The sequence below is a fragment of the Engystomops pustulosus genome, chromosome 8 (assembly GCF_040894005.1).
Source record: "Engystomops pustulosus chromosome 8, aEngPut4.maternal, whole genome shotgun sequence".
Lineage (NCBI taxonomy): Eukaryota > Metazoa > Chordata > Amphibia > Anura > Leptodactylidae > Engystomops > Engystomops pustulosus.
The window spans coordinates 89,667,337-89,690,680 of record NC_092418.1 but is presented as its reverse complement, the minus strand read 5'-3'; the positions used below and the strand labels follow the sequence as shown (position 1 = coordinate 89,690,680).

At 42.0% G+C, this 23,344-nt stretch overlaps 1 protein-coding gene across 3 annotated transcripts; it reads right to left on the bottom strand.

The window, feature by feature from the left end:
- Positions 1-181: 181 nt before the first annotated feature.
- Positions 182-19,737, bottom strand: GPR155 (G protein-coupled receptor 155). Of its 3 annotated transcripts, none has more exons than XM_072121680.1 (16): positions 19,600-19,737; positions 16,946-17,467; positions 15,459-15,858; positions 13,860-14,025; positions 13,265-13,420; positions 12,863-12,946; positions 12,340-12,460; positions 11,046-11,130; positions 10,867-10,957; positions 10,147-10,354; positions 9,214-9,309; positions 8,534-8,670; positions 7,621-7,716; positions 7,250-7,314; positions 5,880-6,020; positions 182-3,479 (listed from the first exon to the last, which is right to left on the bottom strand). In XM_072121680.1, the coding sequence occupies exons 2-16, from the start codon at positions 17,388-17,390 to the stop codon at positions 3,257-3,259; spliced, it is 2,514 nt and encodes an 837-aa protein (XP_071977781.1). In that variant the 5' UTR covers positions 17,391-17,467; positions 19,600-19,737; the 3' UTR covers positions 182-3,256. The 3 variants fall into 3 exon arrangements, with proteins under 3 accessions (XP_071977781.1, XP_071977782.1, XP_071977783.1); XM_072121681.1 differs by lacking the exon at positions 19,600-19,737 and adding an exon at positions 19,504-19,522; XM_072121682.1 differs by having other exon boundaries at positions 3,336-3,538.
- Between the last annotated feature and the right edge of the window lie 3,607 nt (positions 19,738-23,344).

The window sequence follows — 23,344 nt, the reverse complement described above, 5'->3', positions numbered from 1 at the left end:
CAGGCAATCCTGGACATGACCCACTCAGTCCCATTTTAAAGGAGATCTACCACCACTCAGCTTATACTTGAGTATATACAATATATATTAAAGTATGCTTCACATTGCTTTTCTCAAGGTCAAATTCAATTATTTTCAATGCCTCTGATAGCGATATGTCAGCTTAAGAATCAAAAGCAGACCCAGGTTGCCACATGAATTTTATTTAATAGAAAATGCAAATCCATAAAATGACTCCATTTGTACTTCATTACATAAACCACAAGCCAAATTAATAAGTACATGAATGTCTCACAGTCAGTAATGAGGACGGCAAAGACAACCGGCCCCTTCACAACCCCATAGAGTTTATAGTATTTATTTAAAATAATTGTGTGCAAATTATTAAGCCTCGTAGTGGCCGTAATTCAGTAGTCTCCATGTCATTTGGCGATGACCATGAAGTTATGTCAGTAACATGCCTGTACCAAACATGAGAAAGTCTATTGCATAATACAACATACAGCAATGTCAGGTTCTTGCAAGAAAAGCATCACTATCACCGGTCTGCGGAGTGGAGGCCTGGACTGTGTATGCAGGAAGTAGTCCATTACCAGATCAGGTGGTTCTGTCATTGCAGAATTTTTAGTTGATGTGGGGTTTAAGTATATAATATTACACACTTTTCAGGAAAGGTGAAGTGTCCTCTCTTAAAGGGAATCTGTCAGCAGTTTTGGCATACCCCCCTGCATACAGTACTAAATATCGGCCCTGTGTATGTTGTTACTAATAACAAATGAAGTTATAATGCAGCTCTTGCAAGGGCTCCGTGGGTGGGGTCTTTCATCCTGTAGAGCTTTCTGATCTCTGCTGCAGCACAGGCCCCTCCTCTCTGCTAAGAGTCAGAGCTGTATCGTGAATTTGGTTGGATACCTACAGCTATCGGTTGGGGGAGGGGCTGTGAAACAGTTCATGGCAAATAGCAGAAAGCTCTTCAGGCTGAAAGACTGATGGTAGGACTGTCAAGAGAGAACTATTATTCCCGGCAGGTACAGGAAACACACAAACGAACGTTACACAGGCCAAGACTAATGACAGATTCTCTTTGAAAGGGTTTCCCCCGAACACAAGTTAGACCTTATCCACAGGATAGGGTCTATCTTGCTGATCGGTTGTGGGCCCAGTGATGGGGGTCTCGTGGACCTCCGTCGGACCCCTCGTCGCTACATCAGACTAATGGAGCAGATGGCTGTGCATGACCGTTCTGCTCCATCAATCTCTATGGAGCTGATGAAGATTGACGAGCGTGAACAGGGGTTGGGTAGGTGGGGGAAGAGAACAGTAAAGTCAGTCTTAAAGACACTTTAATTGTATTTAAGGTTTTGGTGTATGGACATTGCTTTATGTAGTCCATGTCAAGGTGAAGTGCAGCCGTATAATAATCTTTATATAGCGCCATCACATTCGGTAGCACTGTACACATCAGGTGGGTAGTCATCTACAACTTACTCTGAAAGTGATCACCATGATGTCTGTTATGCTGCACCAACCTCTACATTTTCCCTCCATTTACAGTTCGGCTCCACTATGGATAAGGGTGGACAGACCCCCTCCTGTGACATCCACATGACTTGTGCAAATGGACAAGAAGGAAATTACAATTCTTTTTTAGTTGGTAGATTTCACTTTTAAAACTTTAAGAACAGAAAAAGCTTTAAAACAAACCGATACTCATAAAATATAAGACCTCTGTTAAAGAGATTATCCAAAATCCCCCTCCCTGTAAGCCAACAATCCCTTTAATACATTTGGATTTCCAGGGTAAGGAACATTTGGATCCTACTATTAGGAGTTACATTAATATTATCTTATTTTCCCATATCTAAACATTAGGATTCCTAGTAAAATACAAGGGGTAACTAGGGTTGCATCTGGAAACAAGTAGAAGGGAGCATCAGGATCTGCCACTATTAGATAACAGGGCAAACACTATAGGAGTTCAATGTAAAAAGTTCTTCTCCGAATTGTCAGTATAGAGAAAAATAAACCTAGGTTTACAGATGTACATGAAATTGTAATATTAGGTTTTCATGGATTGACTCATCCAATAAAAAGCAAAACAAAACAAAAAAAAACCTACAAATAGCTCTCCCTTCCAGCATAGTTTGACACTGGGAATTGGCACTAAGACTTTAATACTGCTGCTGTGCTTGGCTATCACAATGTGTACAGACGTGCTGTAGGGCTAACAGGGATCACAGATCAATAAGTCATTACTGTTTATAGAAATACACAGAACTCTTCACTAGAGATGAGCAGACCGGACGTTTGCATTCAAGTTCGGTCATACAACCCTGTGTCCTCCCTACCTAATCATAGCCATGGCTACTTGATATGGGCAGCAATTTGCCAGATTGGGTGTTTGCCTGCTAATCCGGCAACATGTTCTCTTTACCATTATTGCACTTCTCCTAATTTACACCAGATACATCAAGTGAATCCGGTTGGTCAAGGAAGATTTATAAAGGGCCACTTTTCCAAACGTTGCAAATCTACTCAGTGGCAGAGGAACTAGTTGGGCCAAGTGTGTGTGTGTCTTTGTGTGTGTGTGTCTTTGTGTGTGTGTGTGTGTTTGTGTGTCTTTTCCTGGTTTTGTACTTGCAGGAGTTTTCTTACAGAGTGATATATTGGGCATTTAAAGAGAACCTTTTCACTAAAGACAGGTTGCAGAAGCCCATCACACCTGCCGTGCACATAATAACTTACCTTGCACCCTGACAGAGTCCTCTGTGTAGTCCTAGGGGTTGGGCTTTGGTTTGCATGTATTGCAAAAAAAAAATGTGACTTGTCTGTGCTACTCACTACTTAGCCCTCACCTTTTTCAAGTATCTCAACAAACCCCATTAAATATAGGGGAAATGCATAATGGCGAAATAAAAATAAATAAATGTGCAAAATGTCAGCAAAAAAAAATAAATCTATAAATGTGGTAAAATGAAGGATCTGTTCCTGAGCAAAAAATGAAGATGAATTCTGTGTAGACAATTTGCAGATTGTTTCCCAGGAGCTCATCTTCATGTCAGTGGGAGCAATGCGATGTCTAGATGGCACGTGATGCTTATATGGTGTATTAGGATCTATAGTAACACAGTAATGTTGTACTGCATGATGCTAGAATCTCATGGTAACGGGTCTTGTGACCCACCTTGTGGTATTGCATAGGCAGCTCCTACAAGCCGCTGTCTATATGGCTTCATAGATGCAAATTGTGAATGGTTCATCTGCGGGAAGCAGGAACTCGCTTAGTCTTCAACATGCGATAGGAAAGGTTCTCATCTCGAAACTGAAATTCGTCGGTGATGTGTTGGATGACCCCTCCTTTCAGCAGTCTCTCGCCGTACTTGACTGCTTCTCCGCGGTCTGATGCCAGTCCAACCTCCACAAGCCAGCTCACCAAATCTGATCCCCAGAAGATCCCTCCGGAGATCCGGGGGCCACACCTGTGTGTCAAAGGAATGATTCACCCATATGTGCAGTAACTCTTGTACCAGCGCTGTGTCTTTGTCAGCAAAGGAAAACAGAAAGGAAAGAGGATAGCATGATATAAGCTTGTTAGGAAGGTTCATCGGGTTAGAGAATATTAATGGCCGGGGGGGAGGGGGGTGTTATTCAATTAAAATGCTATTACATGCCACAAATTACACTTAATTTAGTATTTAACAAAATATAGCGCCTTCTATAGCGTGAAGCTATGTAATGGGGGGGAGGATGACGGACTGGTGGAATCAATAGGAATGTGGTAACGGGACAAAGTAATTTTTAAAGGTGTCACACAAGTAAATTAGCCAATAGGCTCTAACCTGGCTTTACCATAATACTATATAATAGTACTTAAAATTCTCTATTTCATTGTTACATAACATTGTATTGGTTGATTTGGGCATCCTGTATAAAACGAGCTAGTAACAGATCTACCCGGGAAAATGGGTTATCCATCATCATCACTGTGAGGTGGAGCGAGTGTAATGTAAAGGTGTTATATAATTACATTATAATAGGAGCTTCCATATACAAGGTTAAGTCTGAAGCTCGATTAGAGTTTGTGCCATTATAAGAGTTTTCCAGGATTTAAATATAGCAGCTTTCAGTGGAACCTGGTGAGGCGCCCCAACAAGCAAAGGTTTAGTGTGCCAAGATTCAGATTCCAATTTACAGAATATTGCTGAATCATCCTAAGGAAAGTTCATCAATATCCAGGTCCTGAAAACCCCTTAGAGGGCATCTACCACCAGGATGAAGGACTGTATGCAAATGAGCCCGAGGGGCTCCAGGCTCCATAGGTGTTAATAGAGTCTGGAGACCCTCAGGCTCATTTGCATACAGTCTTTGATCCTGGTGGTAGATGATCTTAAAAGACATATTCTCTTGACATACAAATTACCAACTTGTGTTAATCCCCCTGTAAATGGGGGTAATAGATCGGTTTATGTACTGGATCGCTTCTTTATTATCCCCTAGAGCTGCGCACTGCTGGTGGAGATTGGTTGTGGGGACAAGCAGGACAAGACAGGTTTCTATGGACAATACAAATGAAATCATGGACTGTTACAAGGCAACGGAAAGGGATGAAGCAAGAACAGCATGAAGGACTGGAGAAGACACAGGCATGGTCAAGACACATCAGCAAAACCGTGCAGCAAACATTAAATCCACAAGAGGGCGCCCTCTATGCAGACATAACATTAATAACATTGAGAATATGAAGACATTGCAAGCAAAACTGGCTGTGACCACAGGTTACTATGTGTATTCCTCAAGAAAATAAATGTAATTATATACATCTGCAGATATAGATCTTAAAAAGCAAACAGTAATGGATGCATCTACCATCAAAACCAAGCACTTCCTCATAGCTCCATGGCCTCCTTCCTTCTAGCATAAAGTGGGCCTAAAGTGTTGTTCTGGGGGAGGGAGCAAATGTCTCATCACCTCCTCAGAACTGCCCCCCTCCCGCTTCAACTTCACACAGTAGGGGAGAGGGGGGGGGGGGGGGGGGGAGAAGAGTTCTGCACAGTGCAACAGCTTGTAAAGCGACAGCACAGAGGGGCTCCGGCAACACCCCTCAGATCCCTTCTGGTTCATTAGACTTTTACTCGAGTGAAGAAAAAAAATTAAAGTCAAAACACACCTTATCCGTGCCACCCGCAGATCTTCTCTTCTTTCGTCGGCAGTGGCAGGTCCGCGCGCAGCTATGATGTATGCCTGTCGGGCCATGTGCACGGACTTGTCGCTCACCGGGACGGGGGAGGTTGTCACCAATGCATTTCCCACTCTAGGCTTATACTCGAGTCAATAGGTTTTCCCAGTTTTGGTGGTAAAATTAGGTGCCTCGGCTTATACTAGAGTATATAGAGAGTCCCGGTGTCACAGTTTCTGGATTATGAGCAAGTGATTGATCATGATGGATTTTGATGTTAGATTTCCTTTAATGTCTCTGCAAATGACTTGGTATATGTGTTGCAGCCTAAAGCATTATATACAAATGCATAGACTTATTACGAAAAGCCAAGCTTACACATGTGAACACGCACAAAGATGATCACACAGAATGTAAAATGTGGTGTGAATGTGGCCCTGGATTATGTACACAATGGATTAGCAGGTAAGGGCCTATCCAGATGAGCCATGTTAACATTACATCAGTGTTGAATTCAATGTTTTCCAATGTCATCTAGACACATCCTAGCAGATCGCACAGGAATAGTGTTCATGTCTTGTTTTTCACTGACACATTGACTCGAATGGGTAAATCTGCTGTGAGAATTGTGTAAGTGCACAGACCAAGGGGTCAAATAACATCCTGTCTACAAATTTCCCTAGATCACTTTATTCTCTTTTACCTTTTCTCCCTGACAATGTTCTTGATACACAGGTCCTTGTGGTAGTTTACGAATTGGTGGCAGGTCATGCGGATTTCTTCAGGAAGTCTGGTCTCCTCGGTCACAGCATTTGTTTCTCTGCCATTCCAGAGGAACTGAAGTCTGAAATATATAAAATAGAACCTGAATGAGAGGCTTAATAGACGTTTTCCATCTACACTACTTCTGGGTAGAACAGAGGCCTGCTAACCCCCTTCCTGCAGTCAGGCTGAACTCTATGGTAGTGACAATAATAGCAGAGACTATACACTCAGAACTTCCATAGAGTTAAAGAGAACCCGTCAGGCAAAATAACCCCCTAAACTAAATATATTTTCATAAACTGCCATTAGAGAGCATTGACTCTATCCCTTCATTGTCCCTCTACATGCCTGTAAACTTAAGCAATGTAGTCCTAAAGCTGTATGAAAATGACCTGTGAAATGTCCAATGAGTCATTAGCATATTCAAGCTGTCCGGCTTATTCATGAGTGGGAGGCACAGCCACACCCCCAGTGCTTGACTGACAGCCTGTATAATGGTTAATGGCTGCTCCATGTGCTTCCTGTTGCTGGCGCCCCCTGCAGCCTGTGTGTGTGTAGGAGGAATACAACAGCTCCAGGCAGCCATGTTATAGCAGAACATGTCAGGTACTTGTGTAGCTGATGTCTGTGTCTCTGTGTATTAGGAGGATGCAGCATGTCAGCAGGTAATAGCACAGACACCAGCAATGCTTTACTATACATTACACACAGACATGAGCAGGGGGAGGAGAGGGAAGGGGTAACAGGAGTGACATCACTGCCTCTGACCATGTGACCAGCCTCATTTACATAATAAAGAATAGATGATTTTATAATGATTAATGTATGAATTGACTAGATAAAGGCTGGGATGGGATCCTTGTGAGCTGCCCCAACAGGTAGTAGTAACAGGACAAGTGACAGGACTAGTGACAGAGACCTGATGACAGGTGTCCTTTAAATGGAGATACACTGCGCATGCACCACATGCCCTCCCTGTTCAGGGGAAGGAGCGGGGGGTCAGCAGATGTCCGTTACCAAGATAGATGCAGGGTCCCAAAGGTAGGAGCCGCATCTATCATCTATTCATGTGAATAAGTCGTAATCAGGGTAACCCCTCTAATGTAGTGTACAGTGCAGATGCCTCTTGCAGTGGTATATAAAGACAGAGGAATTAGGCCCCATAAATGTACTGATTATATCCCATGATGATGCAAGATATAGTGACTGTCATCCACGTAAAATGATATTGAAAGACCATCACAATCTGATCACGTAATTCCCTTTTATATATAATATAAGCAGACACATTACAAATATTAAACTTACCTTTTCTTGCACGGAAGTATAATCAGGTGTTTGTCTAAACCAAAAATGGCAAAACACAGGAAACCCTGCAGAAAGTGTGATAACCAGAAGTTACTAGTACATACAGGAGGTCTGACTTTCATCATTTCTTTCATCTCCTATCATGCTCTTTCTTATATCTCCTGGATAACCACAGTCCCTGTCTTCCCCTCCTTGGTACATCTATTACTCCCATGATCACTCCCTTGTACCATCTATTGTAAGAAGGCCAGGATAAATAAACCCAATTAAACCACTTTTCTTAGAAAACATCTACATTTAGGGCTGTAAAATTACTAACTATATATAGTTTGCTTATACTTGCTAGGACATAATACACAAAGTGAACATACCTGACCAAAGTTAAATACAGCACAAAAAAACTGAAGTTCTACATAAAGTCTCCCTGGTTCTGGATTGAAAAGCCACCAGAAACAACTCGACACGTTCTGTAAAAAGTAGAAAACACACACATTTAATAATCATGAACCAGAGAATCTTAAAACGTAAAAATATAAAGAAACAACCAGCTTGACATACGTCCACCATAGAAGGCAATGGCGGCATGGAGCGATCCGGTGACACACGTGTGGCACCATACTGCTTCGTACACGGGAAAAAGATAGGACATGTCCCATCTTACCCCGTGTGTACGGCCTGTACGCCATGTATTTCTATGAAGAGGGGAGGGGCGCCGGACTATAATTATTAGTTGTGCGTTATGAAAAGTTAGATACCGGTAATTTTTCGGCATACTTTCTGTATCATTTCCTCACGGTATCCAAATCACTGCTTGCTGTTAGTCTATAGAAAGCTTCATATTTTACTTCCACTGCAGAGAAGACAGTCCCTGGTCATGTGACGTCGCTCTTTACATCACAGCTTCGATTACTGTAACGTGCACCTATCCACAGGATGTAAACAATGAAGATTTAAGTAGAATGACAGCAAGCAGAGATCTAGGAAACCATGAGGAATTGATACAGAAAGTAAATTGGAAAAAACGTATAACTTGTTATTGCACAAACAATATCCATTGTTTTCTGAAAGTGGACAACCCCTTTAATTGGGCTGACCTATGGCAAAAAAAATTAAATCTATAGCTTAACCTTGAATTTCTGCTCCAGAACCTCACAGCAAAAACAGGTTACGTTATTCTAATGTGTATTTTTTTGCAATGTGAACAAATTTTATTTTTTAATTTAGATTTTGGATGGTAACAGTTTGGTAAAAATAAGTGTAAATATTCGGTAAAGATCCACTTACTGCAAATAGCCCCACAACTAGAAGCAGACAAAGTAGTACATGTCTTGCTATCTGTCTGTCTCCACTGTGCAGCTGTTGCTGCTCCTCCTGGGACAGGGGACATCTCTGGGAGTTGCAGCGAGTCAGACATTCATGTGCTAGAGGGGGAATAAACAAAAATGCTACATGAGACACCGCACTACACTACTGTGCACAGTATCTTGTGCTTCGATTAGATAGATACAAGACACATACACCTCCAGTGGTATCTTCTAACATGGCCATTTGGTAGTATATACTAACCACTATATGGACTGGAACACCTGGAGTTGGTTGAGGTGGGGAAGGGTCATCTTTACATTTTATATAGAGCTTTTGCAACCAATTTTATAAGATCTAATGTATTTTAATGTTTTTGTAATAAATACTTTGCATAGAGACAAGTATTCGTGCACACAGTTCCTATGAAGAGCGATGTGTCAACAGAAAAAACTAACCCCAAGTGTAATCTGATCCTAGTCGTGTGTTACTTAACCTTCCCCGTTGCTTCAGTCTTCAGTATACCATAAAGCATTATAGATCATTACATTGTGCACAGTTTTATGAATCTCAAGCCTGCTTCTAGTCAGAAAAATTTTTTTTCACAAAAAACAAATGAAAACGGTAAATGTCAGTAAAGCTTCACGTGATGTATACTGTACCGTCTTCAATGCTGGGAGCCTCATTTATATTCAGTGTAGTTGGAGATCCCACAGGCTGACACACGTCTCCGTTCTCCTGTCCACAGGCGCAGATCTCTGTGTGTTGGAGACACCGCAATGTTATTACCGCTCCGCAGCCAAGGTACGGTTTGCTTTCTACTTCCATGAGCTACGTTTTCCAGGGTAACACAATATCTGTTTGTATTCTTGCTTCAGAAATATTACTTCTTGTCAACACAATCAATGTTTTCATAATTTACTATAATAATTACATACCTGAATGCAAACGTAAATTTCATAAACTGGATACATTAGAAAAAATAAAAATCAAAAAATATGCACCAGGAGTACAGGATGAACATGCTACATAAATTGTATCATGTGGAAAAATGGGTGCCCAGCACTAGAGTCCTGGAAGTCCTATAAAAGTGAATGGGTTGTGCATGTGTAAATTTGCTCAATTTACATGCGATCAGACACATATTCCCATATCTAAGGGAAAAGGGAATACATTTCTTTTGATGAACCCATTTAAAGGGAGTTTTTCCATTTATGTTATTTTATGGCATATCCACCTCTGGGATCTGTGGAAAGGGGTTCGCTGTCCCTCTTCCTGCTGCTGGGCTGAGCATAGAGCGGTCACTCTCCATTCATCTCTATGAGAGCTAAGACATTTGGTGAGGCTACCTCCTTGGCTCTCTCATAGAGTTGAAAGGAGGTAGGTCATGTGTGGCACACTCTCCACTCCACTGGCTGCGTGAAGGGGTCAGGGGACCGCCATTGTCGCGATTGGGGGAGGTCCCAGAAGAAGGATCTGCATCTATCATCAATCTGTGGATATGTCTGTAATAGTCTAAATGGATAAAACCCTTTAAGAATAATTAATGTTAAAATTTTCAATAAAGATATTTGTTCTTAGCGTTTAGTGCTTACCTGCTCTGGAGTCTGTAGGTGATCGGGCCTGGATGGGACTCTCTGGCTTGCACTCTGTGGTAGTATCGGCTGTCCTGCCACTACTGCCCAGTGATGACGACTGATTCAGAACCTGGTAGTTCCCATCTTGTCCATTGCGACTCATGCACATAAGAGAAATGCCTGACAGCATAATGGAGGCTAACAGGACCACTGCCGTGCTGATAATCTATTAAAACAAGGGAAATATGAACATACATGGGTCATGTGTAGGGTTTCAAACTGCACAAAGCCAGAGAGGATGCATCTCATTTCATTACACAAGGTTTGTTCTGTCCAGCTTAATCTATACAATGCAGATGCATTCAATGCTCCCGACATAAAGGGGTTTTCCCACAAATGCAAGTTAAGCCCTATCCACGGGATAGTGCCTAACTTGCTGATCAGTGGGGGTCTCAGTGAGACTACTGCACTCTGCAATTTCAGTCAGCTCCACAGAGATTAATGGAGCAGAATGGTCAGAACGGCCATCTGCTCCAATAGTCTGACAAAGCGACGGGTACGTGGGACCCCTCGTTTTTGTGATCTGTGGGGGTTTCATCACCGAGACCCTGAGACCCCCACTGACCACCAAGTTCAGCCCTATTCCGTGGATCGGGCGTAACTTGCGTTTGTGGGAAAAGCCCTTAAAAGTAGTTTTTCCTTGTATTACTACAAAATGCAAATAGTTCACAGACTTACCTGAGCCTTTCCATAAAAGAAAGCAGAGTCAATGCTGTCCAGATCCCGTTCCCCAACGCTCACAAGAACACACACTATTACCACAGGTACGCTATAGTAAAAGACAACCGTACATGTAGGCGTTAGTATTTTCACATTGTAAAGGTGAGAGGATAACATACATGTAAGACAGCGCTTACCCCCATCCGACCAAGGCCATCAGAACAGTCGGAATATTCCCAACTTCTCTCTTCGTTAGCAAGAACAAGCATAAAGAAATCAAACCTGGAATTTAAAGAATAGTTTGGATTAGGAAGAAACATTATGACATTTCATATACTAAGCAGCACTGATGGCAAAATTGTGAGTCTATCAGGGACGGTCAGACTACTGGGACCACCAGAAGGAGGAGGAGTGAGGCTAATACGGCATTTTAATGACTATAGGACCACTGCAGACATTGTACATCTCTGACAAAAATATATGTGACTGCAGCTCCTACATATCACAGTGTTAGCAGTGACAAAGTACATTATTTGGTTCTGTGTGGTTGACAGAACCACAAGCCTGATGAGATCAGAAAGCTGTGATTCATATCTTTAATATGAGACGAAAAGCATCTGAAGGGACATCCCGTCAGCAGCCTCTGAAAGCGACTCATTTCAGGCAAAATATGACTCTTCTCTGCTACCCGGAGGGGCTAGCTGTTTAATGAGGTGAAATTGGGTAACGGAGTCTCTTTATGAACATGGCCACGCATATAATAAGCCTTACAGGAGTTGCTTGATAAGTGATTAGTTGCCAGAGGTACAGCATAGTGTCCCCATTTGAATGTAACATGAGCATGCACGGGTTATAACTCCATAGGTCTGCAATACATTCTAATAATCGTCCTTTTCCATCAGACACTAATTAGCTTTCCTGAGGTCAGGAACTGTGCACTGAAAAGTTATATAATTTTCAACATACTTTCTGTATCATTTCCTTTCTAGATCTCTGCTTGCTGTCATTCTATAGGAAGCTTCATTGTTTACTTCCTATGGATATAAATCTTTCCCTGGTCATATGATGTCACACAGATGCACTGCTTGTTATAACACACAGCTTTAATTACTTTCTATGATATAACGAGCCATGCACCTGTGCGACATCAGATGACCAGGAATATAATGAGCTGTGCACCTATGTGACATCGCATGACCATGGATATATATAACGAGCCGTGCACCTGTGTGATATCACATGACCAGGGACTAGTTGTTATCCACAGGAAGTAAACAATGAAGCTTCCTACATAATGACAACACTCTACAGAACAGTGAGGAATTGATACAGAAATGGTAGAACTCTTCATTACACAAACAATATCAATTATTTGCAGAAACTGGACAATCCCCTAAATCATCTAAAATATTGTACATATGGGATATAACGATATTCATTCAGATCATTGAGTGGAGGATGTGCTTGAATTAAACAGTAATAGTAGAATACCTGTCCACAGGTAAGTACTGTAGAGGGCGCTGTAGAGGATTACAAACACGAGGATCTGCCCCACCACGTTCCTCTCTTTTATGATGAAGTTCCACAGGACCATCCCAATGCAGACAATAAGCTGAAGAGGGAAAGAGACATTACTTAGAATAAAGTACAGACCTGTAAGAATGTCTGTGGCTAGACTTACAGCCTGTAGACTCAACCTCTTACATACAAGTGGGACAATTGTTCTGCAAATATTATACTTAGATTTCTCAATAGACAGAGACTTCCATGGTCCTCAGCTATACTCAATCATTGCTTTCATGAGGGGCTTTACCTCTATGTCAAGTGTGCCCTGCATAGAATATTGCTGCTTCGGGCCCGCTGAATTTAAAAATCCTGTATCCGATATCGAACCCTGATCAGGACAGTGCACTTAGTAATAACTGCGATCAATGCTAGGACATGAATCAGCTAAGTTCGGAACAAATCTGAATTTCGGCATTATGGTCGGCTCATCCCTAAAACAGACACTTACCTGAGCAAGAAACAGGTTCACAGTCAGCATATGAGGAAGCTGCTTATACTTTTTGCTTAGAAGTAAAATAGCCAGAGACCAGATCTGTAGATATAAAAGATATAACCATTTTATATAGCAATTATTTCCTTTCACATAAACAACAAATTCACTCTAAGCATAGTCTACTTTACATGGATCAATGATTTAATATTGATGACCTATCTTACAGATGGTTAATGCAAAATATCTGGAACACCCCTTTACAAAGTGGTTGTACCATTACTGATAATACATTTCCCGAGTGCTTGCAATTCACCAATATAGCTAATTCCATGTAACAGAACAGGAAGTTGGCATCTGTATTCCACTTTAATTGGCTAATCAATATGTGGTTATTCTACAACCATTGTGCAAACTTACCAAGGAGAGCAGGCTCACTATGCTAATGTCAAAGCTGACGTTTTGCAGAGCGGATACAAGGGGCTTAGGATCCATTGTCGGAATAGTCAACAGCCAGGCCGAGACATACATGATCGGAGCAGACACGAAGGTGCTGATCACCATTCCTGATGTCACCTGGAAGCAAATATAGGATTAATATGATCCCCGAAACCCAGAAATAGATTGTGACATAGGAACTTAGTAATCACAGTAAAGGAATATTTTTGACTTCTTTTCAAATACTAAAAAAAAAAAACTAAATAAATGTTTTAATAGTCAAACATGACACACATGCTGCTTGTACAGACAGGAACCTAAACCATGTAACACAGTATAATCCAAAACAGGGCATGCAACAGTAAGTCTCATCTGATCTTGTTCTCCTGAACACATGGTAAGACGAAGAGTAGAGTAAAGCTCTATAAAGCTATGATGGTGCTATATAAAGATTATTATTATATTGTAAAAGCCAAACCAGTATATCCATGTTTGCATCTCACCAGTGGTGGGAACTGGTCACTGAGGGAGAGGCTTTTGACTAGTGTCAGGAAGTAAGAGCTCTCCAAACACTTACAATCTCGACTTCCATGTTGAACTGGTTTGCAAATATAGCGACTCCAGGGGCCACTGGGAAGACTCCGTACAGAAATGCATAGTTTGATAAACTGGTGTGGTTGACTGGAAGGTTCCCCCGATCCAGCAGCTCCACCATTTCCCTGCAGATGAGCGGCAAGACCAGCCTGAAAGAGAAGAAAGGATTCAAGATTTTAGACAGATGAAAACACTTCTTTAGTATAAGCATAAACATTTTCTGAACCTAGAGATTTCACATCTTGCATAAATGTAGAGAAAGAGACTTTTAAGACCCCTTGCACAGGACCTAGATGGGATTCTGGGCATAGCACTCGGACGGTTGAGGTCACCCACCTCTATTGAAAGCTGAGCGGCCACCAAGCTCGGTCACAATGCAGTAAGACACTGTGTTCTCACTACCCTGATTTGAGAACAAATTGGGTCCCCATGGAACTGTGTGAATGGGGTGGGTTTCAGGCTGTATTCACTTGTATCAGAACTTTCTGTTATTATAAATCTGCTCCATTTATCAGAAAAACACATGGATTTCTGAACGCCTTTCAACATATCTGTAATATATATATGATCTATTTTATTATTTTTTTTTTTTTTTAAAAGAGGTTTCACCACACAATTGTGAGGCAGGGTAGGTTGGCTGCTGTGTCCAAATATTAAAGGCATGGGTTACAGCAGCGCATGTGTGCTTACATCAGCAGAAAAGAAAAAATAGGAAGAAACTATAGAGGATGTGAAACTGGACCCCAGGAAAGAAATACCCAAGTGTAATACACCAGATTATTTCACGTTAGGGATCATTCAGAGGATCGGTATGTAAATCCTGGACTGTACAGTGGGCATTTCACTGGCAGACCATAGTGCAGAGAATGGGGCCCCTGTGCATCGTAGTGATATATAATGCATGGAGTCCCTTCTTCCTCCCTATACAGCAGCACTGTACTAATAATCATGACAATTCATTGCTGTTCTCCAGGGAAGCAAGGACTTGTCATATATCATTAAGATACAAAGAGCCCCATCCTCTGCTCTGTGAATCACCACAGTTATTCGAATGAACTCTAAAATTAACTTGTGACATGGTACGGTTAGGAAAACATGCACCTGGATAGGGGTAGACTGCCAAGAACAGATCTGCAGCATGTCAATATACCCTTTCAAATGGCCGCGACCATGTTGGCTGTAATGGATGGCCATCTAATATGTTTGGTCATGTACCCTGTGTCCAGACGTGAAATGTTGGTTGCTGCATGTAGGATTTTTCACATTCCAAAAGATTTTGTTCTCCAGGGATGTAGGCTGACACCACCAGAAGTGCAGATCAACTATTGAATTCACATGCATTCCCAGCCAAAGTGAGTATGGGGGGGGGGGGGGGGGGGAGGAGGCACAGGTCTTTAGCCTTGATATAATCTAAAGTAATGGCCCCTTTGAATTCCTCGCTTGCCATGTAAATGTTAAGGAATGTGCTGAGTCTTCTATCTGCAGAAAGTGTAAGCAAATGAACAAGGTGTAACAGTAACACAGCCTACAGTATAATCTTACAAAAGAGATAATAAAAGGCTGGCCCATAAATCATACTCACAGCTTGGCCGTGATAAGCAGCAGCAAGGCAACAAAAGACGATTTCTTCAGCTTACTGGTCTGTCCCACCATCGTAAGACCCAGATAAAATAACGCCGAGCCAGAGAAGGAACTGGCCAGACCGTCCAGAAAATTCTCTAAGTAGACAGGAATCTTCTGTCCTAGTGCAAAGTTAAAGGCGATGCCTATAAACACCATAAATACTATAGGGTTCTGGAAGACACGGAGGAGAGCAAGTCCCAAGATCTTCATTTTGCCTTGTGAAGAGTTTGGATTATCTCGCCATTTCTGGATCTCGCAGAAAACAAACCCCAAGGGATTTAACATCATGAGTGATACAGGTGCCACCAGGTAGATGTACTGCAGGTATCGGGGGTAGCTGGACTGGTACAAGGCATCAACTAGAAAACAGTAACAAGAAACAGTAGTCATGATATAGGCAGCGTGCCTCAGTCTAAGCCTGGTGGTCCGTTCTTTGCACACCCTTGTGAGGTCCGCTGACACAATAATCACCAGAGAGAAGACTGCCCAAGCCGTAAACATAGGCAGGGATAGCACCTGCTCTAGGATTTGCAGCTTAGACAGCATAGTCTGACTGCTATACGTTCATGTGCAAGAAGCCCTGGGAATGGGGAAGAAATGAAGGATCCAAATATCCTCCATCACAGAGATAATACAATATCTAGGGCAATAGTAAAGTCAGGTGACACCCATCACATACTCAAAGATCACTATGTCACCGTAATTCAGGTTGCTAATTCATGTGGACAAGAAAGGTACAACTAAGGGTACATTTACATATATTAATTGCCATGAGTATATTTGCAGCAGTTTTACCACCCCAAACAGCAGATGCTGATCCCATGGTAACCAATTTAAGTGAATGCAATTGTTGCAATTGCCACCACTTTGGCGGTCGCCAAGTAATAACACCGGAAGGGTGTAATTGTCAAATATAAGATGATTCCCACTATCATAGATGATCTGTGTCCACAGCTGGATGGCTGGAAAATCTGGTCAATCCGTATGGGTATTTGACTGGAAAAATTTCAGTATTACTTAAAGGGGTTGTCCAAGTTTCCAAGGCGATCGAGCATTGCAGCTCATAGTTATGAGTAGGATGCAATGTGACCACTCCAGCCAATCAGCTGTGATAATGTTCTGTAGTCATTGGCCCAACATCTGCTGACTTATTGTAGCTGTAATGTCCAGAACAGAACCCGGGGTAGCTACACTTTGTCTCCTTTGTTCTGTCATCCAATCTAACAGTTTCTACCATGTCCCTTACCATTGTTTGGTTATTTTTTTATTACCCTGCCCCCCCCCCCTTTTCTATATGGTTTTCCCCATTTTACTATTATACTGTGCTACACTCTCAGCAATGAATGTTACTACTTTCTATATTACAACACAGGACAAATTCTCAAAATTCTAATAGCTTCTAGTTTTCAAGCAATGATCCTCACGAGGGAATGCAAAGGTTCTTACCTATGGGATAGCCAAGTGCAAAGTCATTGCTCTGCGTTGCAAATATAGGGAAGAGTCCAGCTTTGCTAAAACGACTTTGAGGGCTCGCCACCAACAAAGTGAGGACACAGACCACCAGAAACACTGAGGCTTTGGCGATGAGGATGCTGTACAGAAACGACCAGTTGACATTGGAGAAGTCTAGGACAACCATGTTTTTGAACAAAAGTGCAGGAAGTGCAAAACGGGAGACGTAGTTCCCCAGTCCTTTTGCCTGGGTGGCGGTTATTACATTGGCCCTACCAGCGATGTAGCCGCACAGGATAATCCCGAAACACTCCAACAGAGCGGGGAAGAGTCTGTTTATAGACATGGAGGGACTGCCATTGGTGGTGTTAGCCAGATCACCCAGTGACTCCGTCATATTGGCTGCAGCAGCAGTTAGCAGCACAGGGGCGCTGTCCATGATTTCTCTTTCTAGGAATTTGACCTTATGCAAGTCGCAGCTCCGTGCCGAATTTTCTATGGAGGTCCATGGTTACCCTATAGAAAAGAAGACAAACAATATGCGATTGTTACAATGTTAATCCAGTAAAAAAAAACAAAAAAAAAAAAACTTGACATTGCCCTTAGATCCTTGTGTACAGCACCTATGAAGACTACACAGAGCTGTGCCCATAGTAATAACTCAATGGACCCCACAGACATATAGTGAGGGGGGGGCGGGGGAGGGGGGGGAGACAGCGGTGAGGTTCAAGTTCTGCTATGGCATTCATCTGAACAATACTGATGGAGCTGCTGCCCAACGACAGCGGCGTCATACAGGTCCTGCCGCCCGACGACAGCGGCGTCATACAGGTCCTGCCGCAGCTTATATTTGTATTGAAGGGAAAAGATAGCGCTGCAGATGGGATCAGCCGTACGTCTGTCAATATTACACTGCTATATTAGTAAATATATTAATTATCAGACAAATGAGCGGTGTCCTAAATGAGCCAGAATCTTGTGCTGCCAATGTATACAGAACCAACCATGGTATGTACACACAGAGGAGGAACCAGAACAGAAAGAAAAGGAAAGTCTTGTATTAGTATCCGGGAAATTTTTCTGTCTATTGTTCGGACTCTCAGAACATTGGACATACATCAGCAGTGTGAACATAGTCTGAAAGATCTGCAGGAAGGTGATAAGTTTTGTGGCAGAGCTATCAGTCCCCAACAGACAACCCTGCGTACATGATAAAACCAGACGTGTACAAAGTAACAGAACTGCTCCTGTAGCCAAAATATGGGAACATCTGATGGGAAAATGTGTCGTCCTGTGACTGCACATCAGGTGAATGAATGGATCTTCAGTCATGGAAATATGTACAAAAAAAACTCCATGTCAATATAATCCAAGACATCATCCCCCACGGAAAATCCACAAGTAAATCGTCCCAGAATTTATTAATTAACAAAAAATGGATCAATACTAACTTTGTTTTTGGATTTCATGGAGATTGCCACAACCCTGTTTTAAAAACAAATTCTAAAACGTGAAAGTGACGTTTCGAGAGCTCCTTCATGCTGTAGCTTCACAGGCTGTTACACTGTACAGAGAAGCCCCCCCCCTTTGCAATTCCTGCGTCTGCTAGATTACACAGGCAGGGGGAGGAAGAAGAGACATGTTTTGCTCATTGTAACATCCTGTGAATCTACAGAACTGAGGGGCTCTGGTTCTGTCCCCCCACCCCGCCAAGCACTTCTGGATTATTAGCATCTCTTTATTCATACTCTCCCGCGCAGAGGGAAGGGGGAGATAGTGTAACAGCCTAGGAAGGGGCAATATAGAAGGGCTCTGGTATAGCTGCCAGAGCCCTTCAGGACTATTATCCTAAATTTGAAGGTTGATTTTAGAAGGATGGAGGCAAATAGTGATGAATGTATGAAAGGATCTATTGTAAATGGACCCATTTTGTTTATTTTTTTTTTTCCATTTCTGTGTCTGTATCCATTATTTTGCAATCCATTTGGCATTCTTTTTGGCAGACCCATAGACTCCTATTGTCGTCTGTGATCGCAAATGTGAAGGGAAAAAAAAAAAAAAAAACAGGACAAGCTGGAAAATTTTAGAAATATATCTTTTTTTATTGTGGATAACACGCCAAGAATAAAGAGGCCTCTGCTTTATACTACGGAGCAAATTAAACGGAAAAAAAAAATTAATATTCCAGAAAAATAATATATATTTTTTAATAATATTTTTTTTTATAATAATATACTGCCAGTTTTGGACTTTGCATGTAATGCAGGAAATAAAGATCCAATAAAACTGGCGAACGCGTCCTGGGATATTTGGGTAGCTTTTATGAGGAGGGAACTATGGAGATAACATGACACGACTGGTATTTTTTTGGTATTAATTTGACGTTAATTGTGCGATTTTTCATAGTCACTGTGTGAGAGCGACTACCGGAATTGCAACTATTCACACGCTGCGGTTACAACGGTAAGTATCGCTGGTCCACTGCAGCAGCACACAGGAGATATCCATATATAACCTCTATAGCCTCATACACTACAGCGCAGCACACAGACCCCGCTCAGCCTCATCCCGTGACGCACTTTCTCTCCGCAGCAGTTACATACACACTGCACCGGACCTGCAGCTGTTAGTCCGTCCCCCTCTCTCACCTGACTCCAGGCGGCGGTCACCACGGAGGCTCCATCACCTTCTCCGTATCTCTGCAGACAAACGCAGCTCGGATACTATTGGGTAACAGGACCTGCGCTGACGTCACTAACATGTGAGCCATCACGTGTGTGGAGGCGGGGTCAGGTACATTGCCCAGAGCCTGTGAAGTGTTTACTTATGAAGAATGCGGACAGTGCGGCTTGTGCGTGATACATGAGAGGGAACCCCGAGGCGCTTCTTTTTTTTAGACTACTTTCAAGGTTGAATTTATTTTTATGGGGGGTTTTTACCACTTTTTCAGGCCGTTTTCAGACGGTGCGTTTGACTGGCGCGTAATGAAACGCAAGTCAAACGCAATGTGGAAGGAGTTTGGGCGCATCGCCTTTGGCTGCGTTCACATTGCGTTGTATATGCGATACTAGAGCTGAGGAGAGGAGATTTGCTTAATGACGTTGCTAATAACATTTTCTTTTACATAATGCAATGTTAATGCATCTGTTTTGTTAACAGGAAATCTATCACCAGGATGAAGGATTGTAAACCAAGCACACTGACATGCTGGTGTGTGCCCCCTCTGACAGGATCTGCTCATCTCTAAACTTCTTATGCCCTAGTTGTTACAAAAAAAAAGGCTTTTAAAATTATGCAAATGAGCCTAAGGGGCTCTGGGCTCCATAGGTGAGGATGGAACCTTGAGTCCCTCTGGCTCATTTGCATATATTTTTTTTTAAATTAAAAACAAGTGCATAAGAAGCTTAACCCCTTAGTGACCAACCTCATTTGCGCCTTGATGACCAAGGCCTATTTTTCAAAACTTGCATGTGTCATTTTATTCCGGTAATAACTGTAGCACTCTTTAAAGGGAACCTGTCACCACATTTGCACATATACAGCCAGTGACAGGTTCCTATAGAGCTCTAATAACTGACGGACCCCCTTCTTTTAGCTAAAAATTGTTTTGCTTACATCCACATACATCACCTTTTATGTTATAATTCCAGGAATCAGAGGGGAGGGGCATGTCCTGCTCAACTGGCCCCTCCCATCTAATACTCCACATGCCTTATGCCTCCTTACTGGTCACAGTTCATGTCATGTGACCATAGTGACATCATCTCAGCTCCGTTAGCCTCTTAACAATAGCAAACTGTACCCCAAGTATGTATCTGACCACAACAGCCTCCATGGACTTCTACTCCTCTCCATCCTCCATGGAGGCTGCTGTGATCACATGGTGTACAGTTTGCTAGCCGATGGCTCACTTATCCCCACCCCTAACCATCTCACCACGCCCCCTTTAACCCGATACAAAAGTGCAGTGGTGTGGAGTGATTCACTGGCCTCTGGCTCCCTATTATATATTTAATAGGGAGACATTCAGGAGCCAGAAGAGCCGGCTCCTCTTAGTGAGCAGAACCTAATGAGCCAGCTCACTAAGAAAAGCCGTAATTCCCATCACCACTGCACAGAGATGATACTGGACAAGTTGGGGGAGGAGAGCAGCTTAAGGTGCAGAGAGAGACAGAGAAAGTTCTGTAAAATCACAGACTGGGATGGAGGGACTGATAGGGAACAGGGGAGATCTTGTACCTCACTATTCTGTGCAGGAGACATCTGCATTCACTGTCTGACCCAGTACAGCTCTGATCATCATCAACAGTCACAGGAGGTCGCAGGAGAAAACTTGTAAAAGAAAAACAAAATGTAAAATAAAAAAAAAAAATCTCAATGACCTCATGTGGGACATATAGTAAAAACAAATTAGTAAAAACACACACAAAAAAATCCCCCTTTACACAACAAAAACATAATCGTCCCGTTTGCCCGAGACTACACATCTTATATGTCAAAAGGACTGAAACAAAATAGGGATTTCATTAATAATGTTCGTTTTTGAGTTAATTTGAAAATCAAAAAAAAATATATATATACGTACTATCAAACGTACTATATGTACTATAAATTACAAAAAAGCCTTTTTTCTACTTTTAACCCCAAATCAAACTAAAAATGAAAACATTTTCTAAAACTTTTTTTATGTTCTAACTAGTCCTATGTGCCCCCCCCCCCCCCCCACAAAAAAAAAGCACACCAAAAAAAAGAAGTCATGTGCCGAAATGACAAATATTGGCTAAAAATGCCCCAGTCATTAAAGCTTTTTCACGCTGTGTCTCTAGGGTGATGGCACACGTGGCATTTTGAACGCGTTTTTGGGCCGTTTTTAAGCAGTCCGTTAAAAGACGCATGCGTTTTTGACAGGTTTGACCAATTATCTTAATTTAAACTGGTCAAAAACGCATGCGATTTAAAAAAAAACGCCACGTGTGCCATCACCCTTCGGGTATAAAAAACATAAAAAGTCATCACCTTTTCCTACATTTTATTTATAAATAATTAAAATCAGGCAAAAAATAATAGGAATGCCACAGCGCAAAATATTCAATCTATCAAAATATAAAAGCAATGATTACATATGGAGAAGGATGGAACAGAAAAAAAATCCAATTTCCAAATGTACACTTTTTCACCGTTTTGCCTACCATAAAAATTTCAGTACAGAAGTGATAAAAACGGTCACACTGTTGTCCAAATGTGTGAAAACATCAGTTCTACACACTGATGTATGGAAAAGGTACTGGTGTCAGAATATGGCGATTTTTTTTTTTTTTTTTTTTTTTTTAATGCAAAGTTTTTGAATTTCTTTGAAAGACATTAAAAACTTGTATAAATTTGGGATCACTTTGTTCGCACTGACAATAAAGGGGTGGTGCCATTTGGACCCCATGCTGAAAGTTGTAAAAACAAGCCCCATAAGGAAGTAATGCAACAGGTTTTTTTTTGCCATTTCTACAATCTTTGGGGAGTAGTTAAAAGCAAATTGTGGTCAGGGCAGTACAATCAATTAATTTATTTATGGGTCAAGGTCCGGGCATGTAGGACTGGTTTGTAGTTAGTCGTGGATTATAATATAGGCAGTTTGGGCAGGAGCCCAGGGCCCAAGCTTTCTATTGTGCCCATGGCCACCCAAACCACCCAGCACATTTTATATTGAGAAGGACCTTCGCCCATGAAATCCTCATACATCTGTCCCTGCTCTCAATACACATGTACACAACAGCCATTTCAGGACCTTTGAAGGTCCTCCAAATGCCCTGAAACGGCAGATTGACAGTAGGCAGAAGGGACACATCCTCCATTCGCCATGAAGCTTGAGTCTACTACCATATTTAGGAAGTGATTCCAGAGTTGTAGGGGCTATAATATTCATTCAGCCCAGGGCCCATGGCAGTCTTAGGGTGGTGTCACACGTGACGTTTTGAACCCGTTATTAGTCAGTTTTTAAGCATGCGTTTTTAGTTTTAAAAAACGCATGCGTTTTTGAAAACGCATCAGTTTTTGTCCGTTTTTAATTAAGATAATTGGGAAAACCGGCACAAAAACTGATGTGTTTTTTAATGGACTGAAAACGCATGACTAAAAAACGGGTTCAAAACGCCACATGTGACCCCACCCTTAGGTTTTAATCTGTTTCACAGTTGCCTACACTTCTAGAAATGAAGATAAACAGGTTCAAAGTAGCCAAACGCATAGTAAACATTCAAAATCGCATGTGTTTTTTAAACAGTCTTTAACCCCTTAATGACCGCCCTATCGGGTTTTTACGGCGGTCATTAAGGGTACTTCTTCTGACGCGTACGCCTTTCTACGGCGGCGCGTCAGAAGAAGATTTCGGGACACCGGGTC